Genomic DNA, 24,834 nt, shown 5'->3' on the forward strand with positions numbered 1-24,834 from the left:
GGTGCTTTCCCTGTGGCTGTGGATAATCTACCACCCACTTAACGCTATTTGTCTGCTGGGTTCTAAAGCAAGAGTTTATTGGTACCTCCGAACCTCCGAATGACTTACAGCTGTCAGTTCCTAAAAAGGCACCTCTGAGACCACGTTTTGGCATCATCCAAGTAGCCCCAAACCTGTATAAATATTTGAACAAACATTCCGTGCACATTTTCACTAAACTTAAAATTTTGACTAAACTTTAAGTGATTAAGAAAGCGAAAACCTTCCTTTTACCTGGATGGATCACAACTGAACAACAGGATCTTTCTAGATCACAAGGTTTCTAACAAGCAAGTGAATAGATTTGCTTATGGCTTTATTTTTAAAAATATTATTATCAACCAACAAAAAGAGGGGGAAAAGGAACAAAAAAAAAAAGAGGAAAGAAAGGAAGGGGGTGGGAGGAAAGGAGATGGGCTGACTTGAGCTTGCCAAATTCAGAGCATCACAGGAAAGGAGGGCCTCTGGGAATTGATCCCAAATGAAACTAAATCATTTGCATATGCCGAAGCAAATGCCACCCGAGCATACATCTATTCTCAAGAATCAACTTTAATAATTCAAAGCACCTACTTCCTTACAACTCAATGTGGTAACAAAACACATACAGTATTAACCTACAACGGCGGGATTGTGGTGTCGGTTCCGAAGAGCAAAGCCTTGGCTAATGGTGGAAAGTTTCCCTCACACTGTAAAATAAACACACACACACACTGCACATGCACACGTACAGCGAAGGCCCAGAGGTTTGTCTAACTCACTTGCTCTGCATTTATTCGGAAGGTCCCCAGAGGTTTGTGTAAACAGTACTTGAATTATAATCACACATTTCATTCAAATTTCATGCTTTGAGGATTTTTTCCTCATTAGAACAGTTAGTTGTCAATCTGACAGGATCACATTTGTAACCTTTAAACCACCCTCAGTGTTTCATACATAAGGCCAAGGTACCCACCTACCAAAGGACAGTGTGTAAAAACCATGGCTTAGAAAAGAGGCTGGAATTTAAAGGGAGATAAGTTGGGTTTTTAGTTTTGGTCATTGTTCCTTTGTTGTTTCTTATAAAGACCCCTTATTTAGAAGCCTGTTTGTAGAGCCTTTCTAAATTTTCATAGGTGGACTGCTAGAAAGGTTTCTTAACTATTTTGATAAACAACCATTCTGCTTCACCTACATTAAATGCCTTTTCTTGCATATTTGCTAACGTATAAATGCCTTTTTATACATTATGTAAGTATAAATAAAATTTTCATACTTTAAGGAGCCACAATTAATATTTTAAAAATTGAAGCTCTCGTTGCTTTTAAATATGTTAACATGTGCATAAATAAATATTTTTAATCTGATAAGGTGAAAGAGATTTTTAAACCCTGACAAATCAGCACCTGGGACTCAAAAAATTAAAATAGGACTAGAGCACTAAGCTTCCTGGCTTTATTAACTAATGAAAAAGGGTCTGAAATCTCAAAAGTACAAATTTGCAATGATTAATAAAGATATACTCCTTTGAAAGGTGCTCTTTGCATTATAACCAATGAGACACTGAATGTATTATCATCCCGTGATGTTCAAGTTTTGGTTTGCTGACCTTGGAGTATATTTCAATCACAGAACTCAAGTCGGTGGCTGTCAACTGAGACTTTTCTGCAAACTCAGACTTTGAAGTTTTCTTTGTGACAGAAATATCACCCATGATAAATTTTTAGTGTGATGCGTGGGGCGTTAGCACAGAAGTATAGAAACAACTGAAGCTATATGCATAAATTCATGTGTTTCATAATAATTTTAAAAGAAGTCTTAATCATAGCAGCCAATTTTTAAGGGACCCTGACCTGGTCTGTTGTTTGTTTCATCAGCGTAAAATTGGGCAAGTTACCTAACTAGCAGTAGCTAGACAGAGTCCCTTTTTATCACTGAAAGGACTGGGAATGGAGGTTAGCCACTGAAAACAGTAAGCCACCAACTCTCTGATGGTTAACTGCAAACACCATTGAGGACACTAGGGGTAGGCAGTGTGCCCAAGTGTTTTCTCCGCCACTTTGGGGAAAAAAAAGTCCTTACCAGTACAATTACTGTTTAGAATACTGACCACCTAAAATACATCCATATTATTCTTAACTTTTTCTCTAAAGTTTACAGTTCTTTTGTGATTTTCCAAAAAATCCTTGACAGGTATATTTGGGATGAAGGGGAATTGGGGACACATACCTAGAGTTGTCACAAAAATTGGGGGAATATCTGACCAGAACTCGGAAACGCGTGTGTGTAGTATCACCTACAAGGTACACTTTCAGTAAACACTTGCTGAATGAATGACTGCATCAAAGAACAAGTAAACATTCTACACCACTTGAGTGGAGGGTCTCGGATTTCTGCATTCATTCAATCATTTCACAAACAATTATTTACCATTTCCCAACTCTGGAGAGCCCCGTTGTGGGATGTGCACAGGATTCAGAGAAATGTACAACAGTCTTCCTGCCCTCAGAGATCTGCTACATGGCCAATGTCATGTGCTCAAGGTCATGTGACCAGTGCTCTTAATAAAATGGAAAAATAAGACCAAAGACTAATGCTTTAATTGTGAAGTAGGGACAGTCACACATGTATTAAACTATCGGACAACAAACTATTATGGGATAAGGAACTCAACTATTCACTCCCAACCACAGATCTCATTAAAGTAAATTCGGCCTCTTTTTCTGAATAATGACTGCAACATTACACTGTCACTTCGAAGTCCAAATAAACCTAATAAACACACGCATACACGTACCCTGCAGATTGCCCAAAATAAGGCAGGTGCTTAACAAGTGACTGAATGAATGAATGAATGATGGCCATTTGAAGGGAATGTCATTTTCCCCCAAAATATAACCTGGTAGAACTTGTACAACTCCATGTTTCTATTTAAGTCATTAAACAATTTTTTTATATGATACTTGCTTACTTCTACAATGCTGTTCTTTTTGACCTAGTACGGCTGAATTAGCTAAACATCATACCCTAAGGAAAACAGTGATATTCATCAACATACAGTGATTACATAACATAATGGGAACAAGCAAACTTATAAAGTCAATGACCTCCTTAGGTAAATATCTACCCTATCAAAAATTTTTGATAATAAGACAGTTAACTAATCCATGTATAGTGATATACTAACAATTTAAAGAGAAGACAGCTGCCTACACTACTTTGATCTTCATAACTAGTACTCCATGACAGGTATTATCATCCCTACTTTAAAGACAGAGAATTAAGGCACAAAAAGTCTTGGATGACATTTCATAGATCACAAAGCTACAAAATCCCCAGGGCTTAAACTTGAGGGTCAGATATTTCTGTATGAGAATTACCACCTCGCTCCTCTGCAGCCGTGTGACAGGGCCCAAGTCATATCACAGGTTTGAGTTTTAGTTTCCTCCTCTTAACACAAGTGCTTCTTTTGAGGCACAAATGAGAGGACACCTCATTTAGCATAGCAGGGGCATGTTATAAACGAGTAAATTTCCTTGTCCCTCTGCTCTTTCCTCTGTGCAAGAGTGCCTTAAAGAACAGCGGGAAAGCAATCCCCACCCAAAATAGGCAGTAAGCAACAGAAGTCTACTAAAATGGACAAAAATTATAAAAATACAGGACCACGCTAAACTCTTCACTACTAAGCAATCGAATCACACTACTGGCATGAGAAGCTTGTATGTTCAGTTAGACACTTAAAACACATATTTTCTGTTATGCGTCAGTATCAGAATCTATGTTCCCATATTTAAACATAAATGAATGATAAATTTTGCCACATCAGAGAAAGGAGCTTATCTGGGCTACCCTTACGCCCTGAAAACAGGAGGTATTACTGACTTTAAGTTATTCAGAAGCTAAACAGATTATTTTTTTTGCTCTCCAGTAGGAGACATTTAATTCATAAGCTAAACTAATGTTGCTGTTGAGTTAGGAGTAAATGGACACACAAGGATTGTTATATTATAAAAATTTTAGTGAATGGCGATAGCTTATAGTACCTAAGATGGGGTTGGTGTTTAAAAACCAACTTAAACTGCAATGACAAAAATCCACTTCATAAAAGATTTAATTATCCAAAGGAGAATGCAGACACACACATACACACAGGCACACACACACACAGAGTAAAAAGAACTTTTTCTGATGACCGTAACTTGAGACAACCTTGCAATCTAGGAGTGAACACCATCAAACTTCCTGTATGGACATTTCTATATTTCTTTGTATTGAGATCTTTAGAATGGAAAATAACTATGTTCTCTGATAAGTGAGTAAGCTTTATTACTTTAAAACAATGGTTCTCTTCAATTGGAATCCCAATTGTCTTAAACTTTTTTGCCAAATACACATTTATCTGGAGAAAATACTTATCTCAGATAAATATACTTGTCACATAACTATAGAAATATTTCTCTGAAGTAAATCCGTATTACACGTAGGACTGAGATAAAGCACAAATCATCTCAGTCATCTCCGGGGCGTAAACCTATTCTCTTAGCACCATTTAGATTATTACAGGTACAATAGTTTTAAGAATTCGTATGGTTCAAATGTAGAGAAGTTTAGTTTGAAGGATGCTTTTATCATAGAAGAGTATCAAATGATCAGCATAGACTGGGAAATCTAAATTCTATTTGTGGCCTAATCAGAGACTTCCTACCGTTATCTTGAATTGGCTACTTTTATATGGCTTGGGTTCATATGCAGACATCTAAATGGTTTATCACATGATCAATATTTATTCTCTTCCTGGCTGGTCAGATAGCGTGTAGTCATATTGATTACTAAGGGTAAGCAATATGGACTAAATTTTTTTTGACCAGACTTCTTCTGTTCCACAAATATTCATCTTCTACCTTTCTGTGGCAGTATTTCTCTCGGAAGAAAGAGGAGGTTTCTCATCTTGCTTTATACGGTATTATAAAAACTCACAGACATATACTGTTTTGGTGACATACAGTAGTATGCAAAATAAATGCAAAAAACTGGTTCCAAAATTCTTGCATGCAGTTGGATCTGGTGAGAGTCATTTTCCCACTTTTTCACGTTTTCTCATTTCTATGGTAAAGAATACAATGAGCATGTCATTACCCACATGAACATAATATTTTCGAAGAAACTCAACAAGCCAGAGATATAAAATGGCACTACCCTGCAGACCGGGGAACACGTATCTAAGGGCATGTATGATATGGTAAAGTGAAATACACTCAGTTGCAAGAACAGAACATATAGATTTTCATGTTTAATTGCAACACAAACTGCACGATTGACTCAAACTGAAGTTCACTTCTTCCTTCCTCAATGCCATGCAAAGACCTGTAATTGCAAAAGTCATACATTTATTCTACTACCAAAATCTCTCAAACATTGAATGAAATTAGAAAATGATAGTGTAAGTGACACTTCTGACGACTGAAGGAGATATTTCAGTTAAGCAGAAAAGCCTTCGTTGCGCTTCTTATTTTTTGCCCAGGACATCAATCTCTTTCCCCTGGGATAAGTGGAATGTTCTTTGGGGGAAAAAAAATTCCTTTATCCTAACCCACTATAATCCATAGCCAGTCTCCAAGTTTGGTACAAAAACAAACCATTTCTATTTTGGTGCAATGAGGAAGCATCACACTGGACAATATAAAAACAGAGATGGAGGAAGTTGACTCAGATTGCTGCACTTCCTAGATGAAGAAAGCGAGCAGGCTTACCACAATCACCTGTATCAAATGAAATAAGACGACAACTGTTTTTTCCGTCAAATTGATGCACGTGTAAAAATGAATTCCCGAAAAGTTAAAGGGGAAATCCTGGGTATGTTTGTTTGCCTGGATGAAGGATGCCATCTGAGAAACTTTTGACAAAATGGATTGATGAAGCAGATTGGAATTTGGGCACAGGATGTACACGATTTTTTAAACATTGTGAATAAATAATGGGCTTCCCAATGCATTGCTCAGTGATCAGAGGGAAATGTGATATCACAATGAAAACCATTTTCATTCTAAATAGAATAATTGTCCAGGGTTTGTTAAGTCCCTTTGGGGCTGGGAATTCTAACAACTTCCTGAGGTTTCTAACTGTTGATTACCTTTCTTTGACATCACTGAGCAAGTAGAACAACGAATTGCTTGCTGGGCAGAGAACAAACAATTTTCAAATACTTTAATGGCTATCTCTGTTAAACACTCAGAATTAAAAGAGTAGGTAAAAAGAATGAAAAACAATGTTGTAAAATGGAAGTGAATGACCATACAAGATTAGCATCCAGCGCACATCCGTTATTGAAATGTCTATCTCAAATTCCTGTTTTATAAAGTTTCTGCCTAAAATATTCTTTTGTGTAACTGGGAACCAGCCCCTCGGAGCAAGAATTAATGGTATTTCAGGAGAAAGGAGTAGCAGATTTAAGTTCCCTCAAGGCTGACCCTTAGCCTAAAGCTTAGGCTTGGTCATTGGTCCATTCCTGACCTAAATATTGCATTCTTTAACTCAAAATGACCTTGAATTTTAACTACTCAGTCTCAAAAACAAATGACCTCTTCCTCTGTTAATCATAAGCACTTAAACATCTACCCCACACATAAACACAGAGATGCGTGAAGTCACGTGAGATGTTTTGTATCATCATGCATTGAGACAAGTGCTTACAGCAAATTCCATGAGTAACCCCAAAAGAAATTGTTTTCAAAGGGATAAGTTGCAATTACAGAAATTTCTGAGCTTCTACTAAATAAAACAGAAATAAATTATAAGCTTTCACTGAACACAAACAGCATTAACATTAGAAGCATTTGGCAAAAAATCGACACCGATACATTTCAGTTTCTAACATTAGGCCAACCGAATCAGGTATAGGTGAGGAGTGCCCAAAACTCATACGGCAGTAAGGATCTTACTTCCATTCACTTATGGTTGGGCAGAAACTGGTTTAAAATGACGTCTTCCTAGTCATAGCCGGCGTTAGTAGTTAATAGTGCCAAATTGCCAGATTATGGTGCTTACAAACCAGAGGTATGAAAGCTGCCTCTATTTGTTTGACAAGGGTGTTTCCCAAAATGTCAGTCAGCTTTCTGCCTCCTTTGAATGGGATTATCAAATGCATTCTGAAAGTAAAACAACTTAAAATTTGCTTAATATGAGTCAAAATCTTAAACAGGTCAACTTTCCCATGTTTACACCCAACCAGAGATTTCCTTTTCCACAGCATGTGACATGTTCTCCAATATCTGTTCCGAGCCTGCAAGCCAGTTCTTTATGGGGTCTAAGCACCTTCCCACTCAGTGCTACCATATAGGTATGTGTGCGTATGTGTTGTGTGCAAGGAAAGGGTACAGAAAACACAGTAAACTTAAGAGTTCCTCAAGCCTTACCCATTTTGTACATGACCTGTGTCCTTCCAACTTGCTAGCAATGCTGATCTATAACTGATCAACTTATACTTTTTTCAATAAAAATAAGTACATTAAAAAAATAAAATAAAATGTTTGGGCCCATAGGCTTTCTCAGAGTTAAGCATTTCTGTATCAAGTCATTCTTAGTACCATTACTAAACAAATGGCTATATTTTATGATAAATAATTTTTAAACATAAAAACGTTTAACAATTTTTAATTGTGTTTTTGGTTTTTTTTAACGACTTCCAAAAGAGCTAAAATGTCTGATTCTCCAAGTATGTGGGGATGAGACCTCCATCTCCATCACCTCTTCTCCTGTCCTTATTAAAATAATGTGGAAGCCAGAAACCAAGACGTTGCTTCAAGTTCTGGCTTTATCTAAATCTCAGTTTCTTTGTAAATATATATGTTTTGAATAAATAAGTGTTAAATTGCGATCACGAGAGGTTTTTTTCCCAACTTAAAAATTCTGTGATTTATGTTTTTATTATAATGCGATATCTCTGGATAACCAATCTCTGAAAATATAAAGCCAATCAAAAGTTGTTTCTGCAGCTAAACAAGCAAAAGCGCAACAACAGGGAAGAGATACACAGAAGCTGCTAGAAGCTCAATCACTATCTGTGGCCTCTTTCTTCATCTTGCCAGATCTGTAACTCTCAGCCATCCAGAATCAAGTTCTGTAGTCACTTCCAGATAAGGACCGTTCTAGAATATATGGCTCTTGGACAAAGTTTAATGCCATGAATTGTAGCTAAATAAATTGTGCCCCTACTTTATTGCCCCCAGATACTATAAATTTTTAAAGAGTAGAGATTACGATTTAAATTTCTTTGCCCCGCCCTATAACAATGTTATATGCATATAATAGGAGCTCGGTTACATTTTTGCTCATTGAGTGAAGGAGGAACAAAAAGAGATTTATTTCCTTCCTTTCCACAATGACAGAAATGATCAAGTCCAGAGTTGTCAGAAAAACACTTTACAGCCAGCTGTAACTTCAATCTGAGAATAAGTCAAGTCTTCATGAAATGGAAAAAAAATGAGTATATTATTAGACAAAAATTTTCGAATAGAGCTATACCTACCCGATACTGATAAAACACACACACACACATGTAGCTATGATGAATTGTTTTCCCAGTTTTCAAACGTTTTAATGATTATTTTTGATTTCATGAGCCTGGCCTTTCCCTCACCTGGATTATAAACTGCGGAGGAATAGGGACGGACCAAATTTTATTTGCTGGGCTGGCAGAGAGCGTATTCATTTACACATATACTTTGCAGAAGGGGGCTTGGAGAATCTAATTTATCTTCCTTTCTCTTGTATAGTGTGGCTATTTTCTCAATGGAATAATTAATCGTGCCAACAATATGCCAAAGACATAAAAATGGATACATGCATTGTCACTTTTGAGAGGTGATACTGTTATGTCACTTAGTATGTGTGAGGCAGACTCCTGTTTCATGTCTTCTTTGGTTTTTCTTGGCAGGTCTCCCCTACTTATTTAATCTATATTCTACTTTAAAACTTCTTTTTATAAACATTTTCTTAGAGGGACAACATACCCTCCTATGGCTAGACATTATTTCCTAATGACGTGGAGGAAAACAAAACAAAGAAGCAGGTGCTTTCCATGTCGTTTCCACATATTTAACCTTTTTTTGTTGTCCTTTCCAACACATTCCATTTAACCAGATTTTAGGCACGACAGAAAAAAAAAAAAACTTTGAAAGATGTTATTTTGTTACATTGTTTAAAATATGCTGATAACAAAGAAACTCGCCAAGAATTACGGTAAATCTCATAGTTGATTTCATCTTTATACTATATATTACATTGTTACCAGGGACTGTGCGATTACAGCAACTGTTGGACTTTTAAGAGACCTAGTCTCTGTATTTATTAGTCCACAAGGTGGATCCGTGGTACTGGGCCCCTATGAAGCATTACGAAATGAACTCTTGCTTGGAAAACTACTTGTGGCCACTTGTATCTCTGCATAAATCTTCACAATGGCAGGAACTCTGGTCCATGGCTGTGCACTCTCCAGGAAGCCTGGCACTTAGTAGATGTGCAATAAATATTTGCTGAATTTTTAAATTTGACACTTGAGCCTTAAGCAGATTCAAAGCTAAGTGGGTACATGATGATATAGTATCATCAATCGCTCTCCATACTTTCTGGCTGATGGGGAGCTGAAGACTGGAATTTTGTTGATTAGAATCCTAAGAGAAAGGCACTAACATTTTGTAAAGACTGGTTTGAAATACACTTGATGGGGAGCTGAAGACTGGAATTTTGTTGATTAGAATCCTAAGAGAAAGGCACTAACATTTTGTAAAGACTGGTTTGAAATACACTTGAGATCTGGATACAAGTAAGTCATACCTTTCATGAAGCAAGCTTAATGCATCTGGTCTACCTAAAATTTACTAAGTATATAACAAGCAGTTAATACACTTTCAATGTCCTTAACTAAGAAGAAATGTCTGAAAGCATCTACAAAAATAAGTTATCATTTTAGTTGTTTATACCTGTTAAAAAAAGTTCCCTAACTTACTGATTATAATCTTAGAGACACCTGGTAGCAATGCAATAGTTAAGGATTTGTCCGGGTCTCCTTTTAAATTCCCAATTTTCAGATGTTTGGAAGAAAAATGCTAGAATCCTAAATTTGCTACGCAGAGTTGTCTGTAGAGATGCAAATTTCATTTATCTCACTCTTTATATACTTTTCTTTCTGAAAAATTTTTAAAAGGCTAAGTCATTTTGAACCATACAGTGCATGGAAATAGACTGCTTTAATACTTGAGATGTTTTATCTTTATTATTTATGGCTCTTGCCGGAAAAAAAATACACACATAAAAACACCTCAACTCACCTCTGCATATCCTAATATACCTTAATTTCTTTGAATAAAATGCAGGTGCTTCATTTTAAATGTGGTCCAATGACTGACGTTTCAAACCAAAAATCTTAGTAAGTGGCTGCAGTGCTTAACGTTGTTGGCATGCACGGCACTCACATGAAGGAACTAGCGCCATGCCACCCTACCGTGCAATACATTTAATCTGAACTCTTTAATCTCAACTGTGGTTGGCCATTTTGCTGTCCTGAAGGCTGCAAGTTCCCAGTAAAGTTGGAAGACCGACTGAGCTTTATTTTCCAGCGAAGATTATTTCTGTCCTCTGTTGTTGAGTTGGGAGCACAGCTGTGCAAAGGAGTTTCAATGAACCAAGGGGTGGTCAGAGAATAATCAGATCAAAACTTCACCTGAGTTCACAAACTATGGACCACACAAAACTTTTGTGAACTCCTCCAGAACCACAAGCATTTACATGACTTTTAAACTGGATCTGAGTCAAGAAGTATTGCTTGATATTGACCTCAAGGGTATTTTTTCCCTTGATTTTACCCAATATACACAGCCATGAACAAGGACCGAGCCTAATGTCATTTTCCATATAGTAACTAGCATGTTATTCGTGTTTCACAAATGAAATGTAATTGTAGGGACAGAGCCTCCCTGAACTGCTCACTCAAATCAAACCATAATATTAAGAGCATTACCTTCAAAAAATAACAGCTTGATTTAGTCAAAACATTCTTACTAATAAAAACAATAAAACATCCTAAATCATACTCCACATACTTTAAATAGCCTGAAATAACTTTTATTAATAGTGTGTAAGTCTTGTATTCATAACTGAGTCTTCACAGTGAATGCACTATTTAGGTATATTCTGATGAATTGTCATAGGAAAAAAGGATCTGCCATCGTTTCTAAACAAAATCTCCAATTACACAGTTCCAAGACAACAAAATGGACCTTAATTTAAAGTATTAAAAACAATGGGCTAAGACACCCGGCCTAGAAAAAAAATTCCTTTCAGAAAAAAGGAAATAGTATAAAAACTCTTGCATACTTAAAATGAGTTTTAAATAGATGCAGGGGACAGTGCCTGCACCTTTCTAGAAGTAAGAGCATATATTACGAAATAATAATTTGAAATTAAATAACTGATACTAGCAATTTGAGTTATCCAGTTGAATTCATAAATTATGACCTGGCTAACTCGGAATTAAAATGATTAATTATTCAAAATAAACCACTGCCTGTTCTAGAAAACATCTTAATCCTAACCTAGAGAAAAGTTACTATTTAGTAACACCTTTCTTCAGGGGCTAAGACCACTCCATTTCCACTGTCAAAAATACCCATTTAAATGGGTAATAGCCAAATATATACCGATGAATTATTCAGATCTTCTCAAATGTTGGGGCAAAAGGAAGGTTTGGCAAATTGGTACTATATTTTCAGTTTAATTATAAAACCGATTCTTAGGAATTAAAAATAATGTCTTAAAAGCTGACTGAGGCCCAGATTTGGCCACTGAAGGCTGTGTGACGCTCTTGCTGAAAGACAAGAACAGAACAAACACATCCGAGCAGAGTGTGCCGGCCACAATCATGGAACTTACACCCAGGGAAACCTGTCCTTAATTTATCCCGTCGTGTGTAGATTTGGCAAGAATCTCCAAACATCATTTACATACCATATGCCCTGAATTACCTAGGCACAATGGCTGTGGATAAATATGATGTTTCAGGTCTGACTGTTCGCTTCCTTTTATAAGTTTTGCAACTTTCATTTCATTTTTCTCTTTACTAAACAACTGAATACGATATTGTGTGCTGCATTAGAATGTTTTGCTAAATCAATAAATAGTTCATTGTGCCTTGTGATTAGAAAAAAATGATCCTGAGGTAGGCGACCAGGAGGTGTTATTTCTCCTAAGTAAGAATCAAATAAAGAAAATCAGCTCTTTATGCTCTGAACTCATTTTAACCTTCGGTCTCTTTACTAGGCATATAAATGCGAGGCAGTCAACAATTAAATAGACAGAAATCAAATATTATGACTTCTGTGGAACGTATAAAATTGGTCAGCAAGTTTTCATGTTTAAAATGCGTCCATGAAAATAGATTCTTGGTAATTCCTGTATTTGTTCCTCTTATAATTAAAAGGCATTATTATTGTCTGGCCCCTTAGCTTCCCTCTTCCCCCAACAATGGTATTAACACAAACTTAGTAATATTTGTCCAGATTCTCACACTAAACTTAAAGTCAGATTGATAAAAATGTACACTTAAACCAAAAAGATCAATAGCCTAAAAAAGGCTTGGAGCAGAACTACGTACATATTTTTTGTTGTGTACTATAAATTTGACTGTATAAACTTCCAATTAAAAATGACATTCACACCATCATTTTTGATAGAATTTTGCACAGTAGGAATACTCATTAATGCAGGGTAATACAGTGTGATAAGCAGCTTAGACATCAAAATAGCAAAAAAAAAAAAAAAAAAAAAAAGCCAGTTGGTCGGCTCTTTACATGAGTAAAATAAAACTTAAAAAAATTAAATACCTGAGGAATTAATTAAAAAGAACACTTATTGGCATACATATTTTTTTTAACTATGTCGAATCAAGAGCATCCACTTTCTAGTCAGTTTCTACTGCAGAGGTCTCAGTCCTAGTACAAAAACACACACAAAAAAACACATCCATCCTATAGCTGATGATAATACATTAAATGCATTACAATATTCAACATAGAATAAAATTTAAGTTAAATCATTTTACTTATCCTACAAGTACCCTCCTAAATAGAGTGTGTGTATATCTATATACACTTATATATTTTTTTAATCATTTAATTGAAGGTATCTGAAATATCTGAATTCTTTTCAGCATTGGTAAAAGAGAGGCAGGCAGGAGCCCATCAGCTACAAATTGTGGGCACATGGGTCATTTCTTGCTCTTAAAACTGTAAAATACAAAGTGATGATATAATCCTCAGGAAATGGCAAAGGAGAAAGAGGTAAAAGGCAATGCGGTTATTTTAGAATCCTATGAAATAATTTGCTTTCTTTAGGGGACAAGGAAAGAAAAGAAGCTACCCCTTGAAGACGGGCAATGAAAGGGTTAACAGACATATGCTGTATAATTAGGAGATGCATTAATGATTATGAATAGTAAATGATTTGGCGCAAAGAAAAAAATTTTAGTCAAAGGGACATGTACCTATCTTACATGTTTATTAGTAACTGTATATAACTAGAGAATTCTGCTATTAAGAATCTTGCATTATTGGTGTAAATACTTCCAAGGGTACATCAAATTGTAATCTTTCATATGACATCCATCAAACCAGGCTGGAGATTTTGACAAACATTAAACACAGTAAGGAGGCAATTATGTATGCATGATTTAATCTGCAACTAATTAATATGCAAATTTATTCATATGTTAGTTACTAAATTAAAAATGCAAAGAAGCCCTTATGGTGATTCTCGAAATTTTGCACAAACAGAACATTTAAAATGTAAGAAAAATGAAGTTTTTTAGAAACCTATAACACACTTTTAGTGTCTCCAGAACCTGTTGCATTAAGAAGACTCAAAAAAATGTTTGTTTAAATACTAGATAATAATTTAAAAGGTGTGCTAATTTTATGTGAGAATGTGGGAACAGAAAGGTTAATCAGAATTCTCTCGAACTCTTAAGAGATACACTCTAATTACCAAATGGTATTCTATTTCTAAGCTTCCTTCCCTGCTTTTAGGGTTGTCAAAAGTTGGTCATCTTACTGATATCTTGTACAAATGGTTAGGGGAATAAATAGTATATGAAAGCGACTAGATATATTGAAAATTCCAGGGTAACTTTGAGACCATTTGGTGCTCACTAAACACACAATTCACTCCTCAAGATGGCAACTCGCTCTTTTTGCCTTTGGGGAACAGCTCTTTGCAAACAGAGGAATGGGAGGAAAATCTTGAGAAATTCTCCCCAACTCTCTTCCGAATGAATCCTTCAAAGAAAATAATGCCACTAACCCAAGAGCCACAACCTCCCCCCAAAAGCAGAAGGTAATTCCGTCTGAATTCAATCTGGCTATTTTAGCCCTGCGTTTTCCAGACAGCCCAAAACGCATTTGACTCTTTGATGGTAGATGAGGGATGTGGAGTCGTGTCATTTAAAAAGATCTTTGGATGTCTGCATACTGGGGAATATCCACTGAAGTGCATATCTTATCCTTGGGCACCGCTGCCTTCTGCGAGAATCTGATTTCCCGGTGATTTCCTAGTGATCAGCAGTGAGATTTCGTGTGGATCACCTCTGATCTGATTACCTTTTTCATCATTCGAAGTCCGACGGGCCATGTATACAGCTCCTGGAGCTGGCTCTGGGAACAGCGGTAGTGGCCTCAAGAAATCAACGCAAGTCAACTGTATGAGGAAGCACAATAGCGGCGTCTACGGCTCTTCCTAGGGCACTGAACTCTCACCCACGTTAGAAACAAAAAAAAAAAATCGCCATCAGTCGCATCGCTGCCAAGTGACACACAAAAAGGAAGTTAACCATTGGTTGTTACTTTTATTCAGTCTGACTCTGATCTCCCAGCTTCCCTTCGCCCCTTCTGATGCCAAGCGGGCTACAGCTTGCCCATTTCATTTCAACCGCGGCAGCCAAAAAAAGCACTGCCCCACCGCGCAGCGACAAGCAGTCTGTTTTGATATTAGTACCTCAGTATGAGCTAGCAGAGAGTCAGATGTCCCCAAACTATGTGCCCTCCCCTGAGGGACTCGGTCCCGGCCTTCCTTGGCCGGAGAGATGGTGAGCCTGCCACAAATCCTCAGCTCCGAGAGCACCGGGGAAGGGAACGCACCATCCACGGGGCTCAGGCAGAAATGGCGAGGAGAGCCTCTTCTGGGGAGAGGATTCCTGCCCTCCCATTTAACACTTGTGTCTAACTGGAAATATTAGCTCGGCTTCTCTGCGCTCCCTGCCAGCCAGCATTCAGGAGTGCAGACTGAATTATGTAAGGAAAGGAGTCCTTTTCTTACGTAATTAAATCTTAGTAGGGGCTAGTTAAGTAAACATCAGATTTTCTTATTTTTCTTTCATAAAAGAAAGAGGTCGATGTGGGATTCAGAAGAATACTTTTTTCCCCACTGATTCTCAGAGAGGGAGGGAGATGGTAATAAAATCCTCCCTTTCTCTCCCCCAAACGCTCTGCTCTCTTCGCTAAATACACTGAATCTGCCTTTAACCTGGTTTAACCCCTGAATGTGTCTGGAACATGCTCATTCTCTCCAGCCTTAACGGATCAGGTTTTTTTAGGGTTCCAATGAGGCAGCCGCAGGTGAGGAACTTGATTCCTGGGCACTGCAGGAATCTGAGAGGAAACGAGGCATCTTTAAGTTTTACAGGTGACTCAATTTTGCTTGTGACCAGAACTGAACATAAAGCTTTTAAAAGCTTCAATGTACACATTTATGCGTTCATTACACAGTGTTAAATCTAATTTGTTCTTTTTACTGTCACAGGAAGCACATGCTTAAAGCAATCTGTTTCCTCATGTGAATGCTTTCCTGTCTGTTTAAAAAAAATTGCGACACACTTTACCCTGAGTAACCAAGAGGTGATCATAAATATCCCTAAATAGCATTAAACAGATATGAAAGACATTAACACTTCCAGAATGCCAAAGGAGTATTAAAAAAAAAATTCTAACAGATGCTCCTAGGTCAAAAAGTGAAATGTGTGTTTCCTGAAAAAACACTCTCATCAGAATCATAAATGAACTGGGAGAAGTGAGGTGTTGCTGAACAAACCAGGATCCTCTTGGTGAGGAACTCGGCAACCCACTGCCAAAGTGCACTTGCCATAAAAAGCCAAATGGAAATGGAAGTTTGATGAAAACCAATATCCTTTGTAATCCACAAGGTGGCAATGACTACAAATGAGGGACGACTCTTTGAGGAAGAGGTCCAGCCAAAAGGGACCTTTCCTGAGGAACTTAACGCGGGGTCTGTTTTTGCTGTACATTGAAATTGGCTGGGAAGAGATATTTGTTGTGAAATGTATCGGTCATGCTCTCTCTCCTCCACCCCCTTTGGCAGATGTTTTTTTTTTCCCTTTAAATGCAAGAATTCATGAATCAGCCCTTGCAAAAATTGTTTTAGGTTTCCCACAGCTGACAAGCAAAAAATACTTTTTTTTTCCCCTAATGAATTCAGCAATGGCATTGAGAAAAAACACATTACTAGGCAGCAAAGGCCAGAATCCCCCAATTCTTTGACTTTCCCTGAAAACGTCTGTTTCAATAATCCTGTTTAATGTTAGAAATGGACCTAAACAATCCTAAACAAATCGAACTCTGTTTTACTTTAGAAGAGAAGCAAACTGCCACACGCACCCACCTAGTCAAGGTATCTTCGTCTTGTCAGATGAAGTCAAAACCCCAGGCCTCACCGTGTCTTTTTATGGGTACCACAGCCAGCCCTACAAAGGGAGACCCGGGCATCACTCGGGAGCCCCGCTTCTGGCCACTTACAGGATGACGCTGACAGAATACGAAATCAGAAGCATGTATCTCCTTATCACTTAGAGGCAGGGCTGATTTAGGCATAAACAAATGATTGGCAGAGAGAATCAAATTATGAGGACTCCGTCATCTTGGCCTGATGTCCTCTTTCAAAAGAGAAAAGATGGAGTACGCCCTTCCAACACAAACTTTGCTGAGCGATGAAGCTGGATGATTCAAAAGGCTGACTAGGTGTCTTGGACGGATGGAGATACTATTGTAAGGACAAAGAGGTACAGAGAGTGCTCCCTATATTTCCTAAGTTGAGAAAAAGCAAGTGGCCTCCATTAGGTAGAATTTTTCTGAATGCACTTGAGACCCTGGTCTTAGTTTCTGCTCTGTCACTAACAAGCTGCATGTTTTTCTCTAGCGGTTACTCTGTTACGTTGCCAGTGCGCTTATCACAGTTATCATTAGCTGTTGATTTCTAGATACCTACAAGCCCTCAAGGCTATGCTAAGCACATTATATATTTTTTTGTAATTTATTTATCACAATATCCTTAGGAGGTATGTATATTTTCCCCATTTTTCAGGGAAGTAGTCAAGGATAATTACATCATATGTCCAGAGCCAGGTAGCTAGTAAGTGGCATAGCCAACTTTAAAAACCCAAGTGATCAGATTCCATGCTCTTAACCACTAGATGATACTGTTTCTATTACAGAAATGCTATTCTGGAATGTCTGGATTTTCTAAGGGATCTGCCTGGGCCAAAGTGGTGCATAATAACCAGTGACTTAGAAGTATTGAGGGTCATTCTACAGTGAGATGAAATTTCTGAATATTTAATCTATTCCACATCATCAAATACTTGCTAAATGAGCATCAGCCAGGCTGTAGAGAGCTTCTGGTCTACAAAGTAGCTTGCAAATAGCCTCATGGTTAAGGACACAGAAAACCTTGAAGGCTGACTGTCGAGGTCACCATCCCAGCTCTGCCACTTACTAGCTGTGTCACCTTGGCCATGTTTCTTCACCTCTCTGTGTCTCCATTCTTTTATGCGTGAATAAACAGTAGTACCCGTCTCAATTGGATGGTGTAGGGATAAATGACTGAATAGATGCAAAGTGCTCAGTGTGTGATGCAGAATCAGCACTGTGTTAAGGGTTTGTTAGTATACCAACATCAACCAGCTCACTAAGCAGGCACTATTTCTATCTATTTTATAGACCACAAGATAGGTTTGTGACCTAACCAAGACCACTGAGTGAGTAAGTAGAGGATATTAGACACTAAACTAGGAAGATCTCTTTATTTCTAGTGGTGTTATCTGCACCCTACTCTACCACTTTTATTACTATATTCATTCGCTGGAAATATATTTTGAAGTGTTACACAGAAGGCAGTGGGTTGAGTTTCTATGGGACAAAAAAAGATGTACATAAAACAAGAAAGACCTTTACTCTCTTCAAGGTGATTACAAGTGAGTAGGGGGATTCAGCATCTCCATAAAAAACCTAAAGGACAAAACGTCTCTGTGTTACACTGGGTGTGATTTTAATTTTTTGAATATGTACAACTTTCTCCAAAGGCCAGACATGCTCTTTAAAATGCTAAGGCCATTCCCCAAATTGGGATGTGAGTGACACTACATTGAATTGTTCAATGATACATGGCATGTCTGGCTTTTAGTTTAGTTGAAAAATATGCTTTGAATAAGTATAAATGAAGAAAGAAATGAATGAATGAATGAAAACTTCTAAAAATGCTTTTTGCCCCCTCCCACCTGGGTGCTCCCAGTTTATTATAGGGTTCCTCTTAACAGCTAGATTGTTGATGTAATTTATGAAAGGGAAAACAAAATAGCATTGTTTGTAAAATAATTACTTATTGGGGTTTGAATTTTGTAATTCCGACTATATCTGCTCATAACAGATATGCTTAGTTCTGTTTTCTTCTGCCTAGCACCATCGACTAAGCTACAGATTTTATGGCAACATCTTGTATACATTTAAAAATAAAATTCACATAAAGGTACTCTATGAGGAACCCACAGGTTTTGGTACTGAAATTTCACTCACCAAGCAGATGCCTTACTATTAAGCATGACATAAGTGGCAGAACGTGTATCTTTTTATTACATAACAATACTTTCAAATACTACAACAGTTACAGAAATAGGTTTATTTTCCTATTTAGCTTCATGGTTGAAAACATTCAAACTGATTCAACAAGTCTTCATCACCAGGCCATGAATATTCTTTTAAAATCTCAGTTCCAGGAGAAATAAGACATGAATTAAGTACTGCTGCATCCTTAGACAAATTTTATTTTTATCTCCTCTGCTAACATCTCAAGCTATTCGACTTTCTTACCATAAAGCCCCAATTTTTATACTCCACTTATTACTGAATTATTTTGTACTTCAAATTTGTTTCATAATGAGCAAGCCAGAAAATATTATTGTACCCTGGGCTTATACACCTGAGCACCTGTGAGACAGCCGCATTCCCCAAACAGGGTTACTCGAAAACATTACCGCTCAGAACCAGCCACCTACTTGAACCTGCCTTCTCACAGCAGCTAATGACACAATGATAAACTGTGCCAATTGGTAGAATGAAAGCCATTACAATATTATTATAAGTATAATCCAGGAGGCATATTTAGAATGATATGGGCTGGGAGGGAGGAGGCCGCGGGAGAGAGTTAGAAACTCTGTCTCAGATTATATCAAAATAATTGCTCCAAAACAGCATTTTTCTAAAATCCCTAGACGGGAACAGCAAGTGGTGACAGTGACAGGTTTTGTACGTGCATGTAAGGCAGGTACCACAAGGGTAATTTTTCTGAGAAAACGTAAGTCTTTCTGAGTCCATGTTTCACAAAGGAAATGTTTTTTCATCACCATGGCTGAAAACAATTGACAGAGGGCAACACACCAAAAAATTTTCTTTATACTTGGCTACGAAGGGGGCTGCATAAAAAAAGTCCCTATTCTTCTGTTGCACTGAACACTCAAAATAAATTGAGTGAAATTTAATCCACACACAGATCCTCCTCTGATTACTCTAGAAGTAAACGCTTATGGATCAAGTTTCAAGCCTAGCAGAATACTGATGATGAATTCCTCAGATGACAAAATTAGACTAGAAAGACAATAGTGGGTGCCTGTAAAGCACGGAAATGGAATCCTTAAAAGGTTCTGTTCAAAATCGAATTTGCACGTTCTCTCGGAATTCAAATCGATGCTTCTCCTTGAAACTTAAAGCATCTTTATTTCCAACCCTGAAATTTTCCAAAATGCAGAATCTTCTGCACTACCTTCATTTCTCTGAAGAGGGAGTATAAGCTCTAGCAAAGCAGGAAACTCCTCAAATAGCTCTGCACCTATGCAACAGCTGTAACTAAAAAAAAAAAAAAAAAAATCAGAATCATTCACATGCTGCTGTTCTGAGATAAAATACCGGAGTATTTAAAATTACAAACTTTGCACCGAATTTTAGAAAAGCTCTCATTCCTTTTAAAATGAGCATGTTCGTGTATACACACATACACTGGGACAGTTGAGATCAAGGCTGAGAATTTCACGTTATTGCTTTGAAATGCAACTTTATGTTCAGTTTAAGAATTCAGTGCAATTTATTAAAATAAAACAACACAGCAAGTGTCTGTCAACAGCCTGATAGAATCTAACCTGCCTTAAGAAAATAAAACTTTGCTATTTTTGAAGAAACTCTTCATGCCTTTCAGGATTATTCCTACATATTCATTCTGAGAGCATCTTATTTAAAGTCCTTGAATTTCTATCTGACTTTGATTCATGACTTTCAAACAAAAAATTTAGAATTGCTTGAAAGCAAGAAGGCACACCTTGAAAAAGCAGAGTTGTCAGTAATCGGGGGAAAAAATGAGAAAATTTTGCAATGTTAGAAAATAAGACATGTTTCAATTGATGAAATATTAAAAGTTTAAAATGATATTCAACCGAATATCAAGCCAAGCATCTCTATCATTCCACAAATACAAAATAAATGCACAGTTAAGCCAGACGCTGCAGAACAAGTTTTTATAATTTCGAAACACTCACAAGCCTGTCATAATTCTCTCTCTAGGTAAAGCAGCCTTATAGCAGCTTCTTAGCTTCTTAATAATTAAACCACTCAGATGGAGCCCAGGATTTCACACCAAAATGTACTCTTCAGTAAAAGTGAGAAAATAAGGTTCAAAATAACAGTTCCCTGAAACGTATTTCTCCTTTCTCAACAAACGAGTCCAGTTTTACACTAAATGCTATTGTTCCGAAATTTCAACAGAAATCTTAGCGGTTGAAATATTGAAACCTTGGTTTAAAATAAAAGAACACATGGAGGTGAGAGGGGAGACATCATTTGTACCACCTTAGAAGAGCTTGCTTAGTAGAATAATCAGACAAAGCTGGCTGAGAAGGCGTCTCCATTGTGGAAATAGCTAGGTGGTTGTGTCTTGTTGGGAGTGTTTCAGGCATACATCCTTTTCATTTGTAAATATAATCCCAACCGAGCTCAGAAATACACAAACCTTTCACCCACAGTTAACTGAAGAGTTTTTCTTCTCCCTTATGTTTCTTCTCATTTTATATTTAAAATATACACATACCAGAAGACACCTCTTTAAGGGGAGCAGAATTGGATTTCAAGACAGGGAGGATAGTAGAAGAGAACCCTCATTATTGCAAAATTTGGAACCAAAAATATAGAAATCTTTTAGAAAACTCCTCAGAGATTCGAACGCCTACTGGATTAGGTGTTGTATATTTGTATGAATTTTATATGCTTTTTGAAATATTTTTAATGGAATAAGTACCCCCAATGAAAACTTAAATATAGATTCTCCTATAACCAGCAATTCAAAAAAAAAACACCTTAACTTCTGTAACCTATAACTGCAGTGAAGAGGAAAAGACTGATTAATGTACATGCTAAACTTTTGAAGCCTTTGGTTTAGTGACTTCAGTATTAACTGAACAAAAAATAAATACTTTCTTTGTGATGAATATTTTCTCGACTTTCAAGGTGTTCCCCCCAATGTCACGTTACATATTCTGTGTGAATTCTGTGAATAATTCTTTTGCCCTATTTGTGATGATTTAATTGCATTATCCTTTACCTTCTTTCTGCCTATACATTTTCATGACAAATAAGCATAATTTTAATATCCACACTTCATATTTCAATATCACTCATTAGAAAATGGGCACGCTATGTTTAAAGTTAACTATTATGAGCTATCCTAACATTTTAACGTAAACACCTACAGTTAAACTTTTTCACAAAGTATCTACTTCTCTAGGAATGAACTTTGAAGAGGCCCCTCCTTTTATAGCTTATCACACAATTGGCTTCTTCTAGACTTTTCTACACAGGATGGTGCCCAGGTGGCTGACACCTAGTTCACTTTAGAATCAACATAAATTTTATTTCAGCAAAAGTTGTATTATCACTCAAGTTAAAATTTTGTTCTCATGAAAAAGCATCATTATGATTTCCTTAAGATCAATTTCAAAAGTGATGGGGGAAATTAAGTATTTTAAGTACTGAGGCTTTCAATCATATAAAATTTCTGGGCTTCTAATAAGATAAAAAAAATTACCAACTTCTCTTTTAAATTGTTTGTGATTTCTTCAAGCATTTGAGAAAAAACTTTTTTTTCTAAAAATAGCTGAGGGTATAACCTCAACATCATGTTTGCAACCTTCAAATATGAAGGTTTTCATATAATGGAAAATACAGAGAACAGTTAATGCTGTCAGCATTATCCACGTTTTCCTCATATTCCTAAAAATCTCTTCTGTGAAAAAATGTCTCATCCAGACTTTAAGATTTTATTTTATTTAAAAATTCTTTCCTTAAAAAAACTGGTTATCCCAGTATCTCATACACATTGCGTTTTTATTTTTCGAGTCTACCTAATGATTAACTCATATCTCAAATTTCCTTGGAGGATCCAAATCTTATTTTAGATTCTTTAAGATAGTTGAAATTGTTTTCCTTAAAATTCATGTGTTCAAAATTATCTCTGACCACTTAATACAAAGCTTGTTAGATCTTCCTGAATTTAAAGGCAAAAATCAAACCAAAACACAACTGCAATTTCACAGACTTTCTTAAAAAGTGCAGTTTGAAAAAAAAAGATAGCCTGTAATAAGAAAAGTCATAGACTATTTCTAAAGATAAAACTTCATATTTCTAGAGAATTCTGAAGTTTCAGGGATTCTAACTGGGGATCTTGGTGAGACTGTCACTGAAGTTTCAAAACTGAATTAGAAGTGGAGACAAATTCCACCAATGTTTGAAGTAGAATGGTTGTAGTTGTTAACAGTTTCTGGTTAAATGTATATCATTTTGAAACATTCCAAATTATAAGAAGATGAAGATTTTATGTGTTTACATATTGGTGGGCACACTAAAGTTTCTGAAAGACAATGTCTTTTGTTTCTGTGTTTTTTCTGTGTGTTTGGAAAAAATATTTTAAAACAGCACCAAATAAAAGAAAATTTTTTTTTGCTTTCTAGATTTTAATGCTTCCATGTTAATTTCTAAGAATCATGGACATTTTGTCAAAAAATGTGATTTAACGCGGTATAATTTTCTCTGCACTAACTCATGATTCAATACGTATGACAATTAGACTATACAAAGATAGGAAATTTGCTGGACGGAGCAGTAAAGTTGAAAGCTATTAAGTCCAAGATGATGTATGGCTTCAAAAAAAAAAAAAAAACAACATGTAGAAATTGAACAAAGAAGTGCACGTGCAAATGCAAGAAATTAGATAGGCAAGATAAATCCTCGCATCCACAAAAAACCAAAAAAAACCAAAGCTATACTGTTAAAGTCCTATCAAAAGATGAGGGCTGTAAGACATTGAGATGTAGCTGAAAAGAGCAACATACTAAAATGGGAAGAGAGAGCACAAAAATGTTCCCCAGTACTAAGCAGGGCTCCTGTGGGCAATTAGATAGTTGTCAATTTCACACAGCCTTTCCTTTAAAAAAAACATCACCCCAGCCCTAACTACAGGCCTCTGCTCTCCAAGGGGACAGACTCCCTTCCCTCCACTGCGCCTGTGCATTGCGACCCTGCAGGCTGGTTCTTCCGCCGCCCTATCACTGTCATGCTTCCACAGTGACTCGAGGTCTCTAGATGCTGCGCACAGTACAAACACATTCAAGGATCCTGCCAGATCCATGGCACAATGTTGGGCCAGGCTTATGTTTTCTCTCTCCCACAGATGCTGCAGTAATTTTCAAAAACAGGGCCAGTCCAGCCCCTCACTCTCCCAATTTCCTGCAAAGGTCCAGACTAATGGCAGCAAGAGAAGTCCAGTCTCTGTCCTCTAGTCCTGCCATAAATAATATCTGATTACAGATGTTACCGTTTAAATTTTCTTCCTTTATGTTAAGGAAGAGAAAGGGCCCATTTTGAAAAGAAGAAGAAAAAAAAAGTGAGTTGACAGAACAGATTGTGACAGATTTATTACTATTTATCATGGTAAATATGTATTGAAGAAAACATATAAATGTCTTTAGTCAGAATCACTCCAAAAGAAACCTTGTATTATCCCCAATTTTTTATTTGTCATAAAAATATTCATACATATTGAAGTAAGTTTTAGAAGTATCTCATGGGATAAAAATTATCTGAGCTTAAAAGAAGGACTAAGCATGGCAGAGGTCTAAATATACAACAATATAGATCTACCGGGGCAAAAGTGTTACAGTATCTAATACAGATCGTCTCTTTAGATCAAATTGAAATACATATTTTGTGCAGTGATAAGGCGTGTGGATTCTGTTATCAGTAATAAGCGATCCAATTCATGTAACAAAGCTAACATAAACTAAGTTAAATTGCTATTAAAAGAGAGCTGAGATTTGTTTAAGTAATGACAATAAATAGATGACTGGATTCTAAAATCAACCAAACTAACTTCTTCTTGCTTAAAACAAAC

The 24,834-nt window shown here is 36.7% G+C and overlaps 1 protein-coding gene across 23 annotated transcripts in view; it reads right to left on the reverse strand.

The window, feature by feature from the left end:
- TCF4 (transcription factor 4) overlaps positions 1 to 24,834 on the reverse strand; it is a 358,246-nt gene that overhangs the window by 100,373 nt on the left and 233,039 nt on the right. Inside the window, exon 1 of one of the 23 annotated variants that reach the window (XM_060283181.2) lies at positions 14,664 to 15,185. The exons of the other annotated variants lie outside the window; for them this stretch is intronic. Coding sequence (XP_060139164.1) covers positions 14,664 to 14,675 — 12 coding nt within the window. The 5' untranslated portion in view covers positions 14,676 to 15,185. Of the gene's footprint in view, positions 1 to 14,663; positions 15,186 to 24,834 lie in introns of those variants that run through there. 23 annotated transcript variants of the gene reach the window in all.

Source organism: Globicephala melas, chromosome 13, assembly GCF_963455315.2.
Source record: "Globicephala melas chromosome 13, mGloMel1.2, whole genome shotgun sequence".
Lineage (NCBI taxonomy): Eukaryota > Metazoa > Chordata > Mammalia > Artiodactyla > Delphinidae > Globicephala > Globicephala melas.